The 6,274-nt window shown below is 38.7% G+C and overlaps 1 protein-coding gene across 1 annotated transcript; it reads right to left on the bottom strand.

Annotated features, from left to right (window-relative positions):
- Positions 1-1,824: 1,824 nt before the first annotated feature.
- Positions 1,825-3,756, bottom strand: LOC120148316 (high-affinity nitrate transporter 2.1-like). The gene is made up of 3 exons (XM_039161471.1): positions 2,907-3,756; positions 2,705-2,820; positions 1,825-2,624 (listed from the first exon to the last, which is right to left on the bottom strand). Exons 1-3 carry the CDS (start codon positions 3,714-3,716, stop codon positions 1,994-1,996), a joined length of 1,557 nt encoding a protein of 518 aa, XP_039017402.1. The 5' UTR covers positions 3,717-3,756; the 3' UTR covers positions 1,825-1,993.
- Between the last annotated feature and the right edge of the window lie 2,518 nt (positions 3,757-6,274).

The following is a 6,274-nucleotide window of genomic DNA, read 5'->3' as shown; positions in this document are numbered from 1 at the left end:
TGGAAGGCCATGGAATCATACATTGAGATGCGTATCAATAAACCGTTCCCTCTTAGATTCTTTCTTCATTTCCACCATTAACTTGGAATCCTGGTTATGAATATTATAATATCTAGTTTCATCTAAACAACTAAGCTTAATCCAGATTTCAGATTCAGAATACAACAGACCATAACCCTTCTCAAGAAAGAATATATTGGATGCCTGTATAGCTTAAACATGGGATATTGGTGTTGTATTAGGTGGGGTTGGTGCTGAATCCTGTTAGAAATATAATATAATAAAATATAATTAGTTGGTATTAAGTTGGTCAAAACTAACTGAATTTGTTAAAAATTAGTTAGTCTGACGTATAAAAGTTGTTAAGCTTGTTTGAGTGGTACTATATAAGTACTGTTTGTATTGGGTTAGAGTGTTTTTCATTATTAATACATTTTCAGTATATTTTCTTTCTTTAAGTCTCTCTTCTTATACTCAGGTTATCGGTTGTTCCTATATCTTGTCTCTGATGTCTCCTTTTTCACATGGTATCGCTGAAGATCCTCATGCCGTTTTTCTTCCGCATTTGGCATTTCGTTTTTTTTATCGGGTTCCCCAAATCGCATCAAAGTTTCCTTCGTTGCTGCCCCTTCCGTCGGCAATCGATACTTTCTTCATCGCAAGTCTTACCCATCGGCAATCAGCATTTCCTTCATCGCAAGTCTTACATGTTGCCCCTGGTTGTTTCCTTTGTTTTTAATGCATGTTCTCTTTACATGTATTCGCTTCTCAATCCTCATTCGCGCATCGACAATATGCTTCTTTATTCGTTATTTTTTTCCATCGCTCATCGATAATTGTTTTCTGGGTTACCATTAAGTTTTGAAGATGCAGCTCTACTTCGATTATTGCATTATTTTTTGGTAATTTCTGATGGTAGATTCACAATTGAAGATTGAATCGACTATCACCTTATGGCTGGTTTTTTTCCTGTTCGTAACTTTGAATATGTTGTGCAACAATGGTGGGGACATAGTTCTTGGTAAAAGTTGAGATGCTTGATTCTTGGTGAGTATGATTTTTATTTTCGGTTAGTAGGGGAAGATACTATTGTTTTGATTCAGTCTCTATTGGGTTGGATTTGAAATGTGTTGTCTGAACTTTATTCCTCCATTAGAGCATTTTGGAAGTCTTGAGTCATTTATTCAAGTTCTTTCGCTCTGGTCACTATTGAATCACTAGTTTCGGTGGTTGTTGCTGGTTGCTTCTTGGTCTGCACTGCTGATTTATTTGCTCAAGAAATTTGCTTTAGTTTTTTCATGGTCTGTTGCTTCTATGACAATGTAACATGGACTTGAAAGCTTCACAGCCAAGTGTCTATGTCAGAAAATCTAAAGGAACTTTAGTTAAGAAAATGAAAAGAAGAAAAAAGAAAGGTGAATAAAATAGAATGGAGACATCGCTCTTTCGATTCTTATCTAAAGTAGAATGGAATGAGGCATCGCACTTTCGATTCTCGTCTAAAGTAGAACGGAAGAAATCATCGCACATTTGATTCTCGTCATCGTACTTTCGATTCTTATCTAAAGTAGAACGGAAGAAAACATCGCACTTTTAATTCTCGTCTAAAATAGAATGGAATGAGGCATCGCTCTTTCGATTCTCGCCTAAAATAGAATGAAAGGAGGCATTGCTTCAGACACAAGTTGAAATTTTCAAGAAAATTAAAAAAGAATGAAGAAAGTAGGGTGAAGGTTAGAAATATAATATAATATAATAAAATGTAATTAATTGGTATTGAGTTAGTCAAAATTAACTAAGTTTATTAAAAGTTGGTTAGTCTGTTGGATCAAAGTTGTTAAACTTGTTTGAGTGATGCTATATATGTACTGTTTGTAATGGGTGGAAGTACTTTTCGTTAATACACTTTCAGTATATTTCCCTTCTTTAAGTCTCTCTTCTTATACTCCGGTCATCGGTCGTTCCTCATATCTTGTCTCCGATGTCTCCTTTCTCACAAGGCCACACGATTTCCGCGCTCGGACCGGCTGTTCTCGGCAAACTTGAGACTAGCAGAGTGCATGCCTCTTTTCTTTTCGTCTTCGTTCCACTCCGAGGAGTAGTAATGTTCTTCGGTGGACTTGTTTACATCTTTTGAAGGTGGAAGGAACATGCTGCCCCATTGTGGGAAATGAACCAGAGTAACAGGAAGAGTACAAGCCAAGATCATGACTCCCATCCAAGTAAGACCTGTTGCTGTGGAAAAGCTCGAGGTTGAGAAGAATATTAGCTGCGTCAATCCGGACCCGAAGTTTCCACCTGCGCCTGTTAGACCTGAAATGATTCCCAGAGATCGCCGTGAAATAAAAGGGATGATGCCAAAAGTGGCTCCACAGGCTGCTTGAGCTACAACGGAGAAGAGGATCATTGCCAAGACAGCAATGGGAAGTGTATTGGCACGGCCTAGCCAGATACAGAAAACACCTCCACATGTTTGAAGGATCCATAGGATCCATAGCCTTCCTCTCATGCCAAATAACTGAGCAGCTTTGTCCGACGCATAACCGCCAAAGGGTCGGGCTAGTAGGTTTGCCATACCGAAGGTAGCTGCAATTATTCCTGCTGTGTGGAGTTTGAGATTGAACCTGTTGGTTTAATTTTATTGTTATTTAAAAATAAATAAATAAATAAAGGTAAATTGTGTTTTTAGGGAGACTCGATTTACCTGTCATAGAAATATTCAGCAATGACATTATCTGTTGATAATTCAACTCCCATAGAGTAGCCATAAAGAAGGACAAAAATCCAGGTCCTGTAATTTGTAATGGCATACCATAGCACCTGCAATGATAAAAGCCATTCTTTTTTAGAAAAATAATTAAAGAATTAACATAATGGAAATTTAAAATTAAATGAAAAAGACTTGCCTTGCCGAATTTATCTTTAGCAACATTCCCCTTCTTTTGCAGACTGCTAAGGTTCCCGTCGGGCAAGTCCTGGCCAAGTGTTAAGACCAAGATTCCCATGATGACATGAAGCGATCCAGGAATGAAGAAAGCAATTCTCCAAGCAGTGAATGGAGTTGCACCAACACGTTGAGTAATTTCGTAAGTTAAGGGCATCAAAAGCTGAGTTGCACCTCCTCCCATGTTACCCCATCCGGCTGCAGTTCCATTGACAAGCCCAATAATCTTGCTGTTAAACATTGTGCTCATCCAGTACTGGCAAGACACAAATGTAGCAAGTGAGAAACCGATCATAAACCGAACAGCGATATAACCTCCGGCGTCTGAAACAAACGACATACAAAACACGGTGGGAGCCAATAACATGATCAGAAATGCGCAACCGTAACGAGGTCCCAAAAGGTCGCAAACAGCACCCATTACCAGCCTTGAAAATATACTTCCGGAAACAGAAGCAACCCCAGCATTCCCAATATCTTGTTTCTTTAAATTGAGGTTGTCACGGATAATGGGAACGAGGGGCGCTGCAGCAAAGGTGGAGACGAAGCAAGTGAAGAAAGAGATCCAGGATAAGTGAAAAGTTCTCATGTGGGGATTAGCCAGAGAAAAAAGCTTGAAAACTTTGGCTTTGTGCTCAGAATCCACAGGCAAGTCAAACTTAGCGGTTGTATCAGTTGAAACCACTGGTGAAGCAACTGACAAGGCAAAAGTGGGTTCCCTTCCAGTCACTCCATGCATGGAGCTTCCTAGAGATCCTTCAATTTCACTCATTGTCTTGCTCCTTTCCCTCTCAATGCAAAAGCAGGAAAAGTGCACAAAACAAGTTCTTTTGTTGCTGTTAGATTAAAGAAGGCTTGATTGGTACTGATATGAGAATGACTGGCATTTTAAAAGCTGTTTAAACTGTAAAGACCTATGAAAGTGAAGGTTCCCAACCCTAAACAAGTTTTAAAAAATGGTATATAAAATATTAATCCGCTTCGCCGCATCTAGCTGTGAACAGGAGAGGTCTCGTGGAAGTCCCAAAGGATCAAGTAGACTTCGTATTAGGGTTCACTAGGTGCTTAAACTACCCAAGGAGCCTCAGGTTGTCAGCGTTAATATAATTAATGGTACTCTAAAATAATGGCATTAACGTTTGCCACGGAAAAGATGGAAGGGCAAGTTGCTAGAAGGAAATTAATAAGGTTAATTACTGAGATTTAAAGAAATAAATGAAGTAGGTGGTCCTGCTACCAATAATTAATCAATTTAGCAGCGAAGAAGATTACAGAACAAGACAAGGCCTATGTAAGAAGATCAATTCAGAACTTTACAGTGCAACTAGTAATACAACGCTTTTTTTTTATAGACATCAAATATAAATTAATAGGTCGGCAAAACTAGAATTATGCATATGCTTGAATTCAACTCTCCGATAGCAAATTTTCTACGTATACACTCAACTCTTTCCTGGAACAAGTGGAAGTATATTTGCTTACCTGATGATCTCATGCTCTGTGTTGTTCTAAAGTTCACATATACCTTGCAACTTGCAGGTCAGCAAATGATTTCGATGGAATTTAATAAACCTTTTGTTAGATTTGTCTATAAATTAAGTTGACAAGTTGGAAATTTCATCTTGGTTGGTGGCCAACTTATTGGAAATTTTATCTTGGTTGGTGGCCAAACTTTGAACATATGAATTTCATATTTGGTGACTAATTTGTACACATTGGAAAATTCTTTGGTAGGTGGCCAAACTTTGAACATATTGTTCTTAAAACTCAACTATAAATAGGCCTAAGTATTTCCATTAGAAATTATCCCAAAAAAACAAGTTCTCTCTTCCTCTTGTATTCTTCATTCTCCCACTTTGGGAATTCTAAAGAATTCCATTTGTTGTAATATTGGCGATATGGTGAAGTTATCATCCGGTGTGGTGCCCGAGGAGTAGATGATATTCTCGTCGAACCTCGTAAATTTTGTGTGTTCTCTCCTTTATTGTTCTTATTCGGTTATTTTCCATTGTGTTTCAATATTCAATAGTTTGACAGGTTTATCCGCTGTGCAACCTTTGGTGGTTTTAATCTTGACATTTTATGTCAATTTTAAAACTACGTTCATGTGGGAAATAACTTGTTTTCCCCAACAATTGGCATCAGAGCTTCGGTTGAGGTTATCATGGTGGTTTCGTTGCTGAAAAGATATAGTTCGTGATATTGAATATTGTTCGTTAGAATTATAATGCCAAAATACGGATCAGTTGAGACATCAAGCTCTTCATTTGGACCGGTGAGGAGGGTGATGTCAAATGCAAATTTCTCGGTGGAGTTGTTCGATGGATCCAGTCATTTTGGCATGTGGCAAGGCGAGGTGTTAGACGCTTTATTCCAACAAGGTCTAGACAACGCCATTGAGAAAGAAAAGCCCGAATATATGGAGGAGAAATAATGGGGAACAATCAATCGTTTGGCGTGCAGCACGATTCGATATTGTCTTTCCAGGGAGCAGAAGTATGGCTATAAGAACGAGACTTCTGCAAGTAAGATGTGGAAAGCTTTGGAGGAAAAATTCCTGAAGAAAAGCTCTCAGAATTGTCTCCATATGAAGAAAAAATTGTTCAGATTTGATTATCAACCATGCACCAGTATGAATGAACATATCACTGCGTTCAATGAGCTAGTGGAAGACTTATTGGGCATGGATGAAACCTTCAAAGGTGAAGATTTGGCTTTGATGTTGTTGTCATCTCTTCCAGATGAATTTGAGCACCTTGAGACAACGTTACTTCATGGTAAGGATAATGTTACCCTTAAAGATGTAACTGCTACTTTGTATAGTTATGAACTCAGGAAGAAAACCAAGAAGGAGAGCAAGTACGAAGCAGCGGAGGCCATGGTGGCAAGAGGTCGCTCGAAAAGTCAAAAGCCAAAGTGGAGATGGAGATCAAAGTCGAAGTCCAGACTGGGAAAAGATGAATGTGCCTTTTGTCATGAGAAAGGCCATTGGAAGAAAGATTGTCCGAAGCTGAAGAAGAAAAGAAAAGCTACTCCAGATGCATGTGTTGTAGAGCATGATGCACATGACTCTGACATATCATTGGTTGCTTCATCAACAACATTCTATTCCGATGAGTGGATATTAGATTCGGGTTGCACCTATCATATGTCCCCTAATCGGGAGTGGTTCTCCGATTTAATGGAACTAAATGCAGGAGTTGTTTATATGGGCAATGACAATGCCTGTAAAACTGTTGGGATAGGTTCAATTCGATTGAAGAATCAAGATGGATCAACCAGAGTTCTGACGGAAGTCCGATATGTGCCCAGTTTGAAGAAAAATCTCAT

This window comes from Hibiscus syriacus, unplaced genomic scaffold (assembly GCF_006381635.1).
Source record: "Hibiscus syriacus cultivar Baekdansim isolate YM2019G1 unplaced genomic scaffold, ASM638163v2 tig00110956_pilon, whole genome shotgun sequence".
Classification (NCBI taxonomy): Eukaryota; Viridiplantae; Streptophyta; class Magnoliopsida; order Malvales; family Malvaceae; genus Hibiscus; species Hibiscus syriacus.
This window is presented reverse-complemented; position numbering and strand designations above follow the sequence as displayed.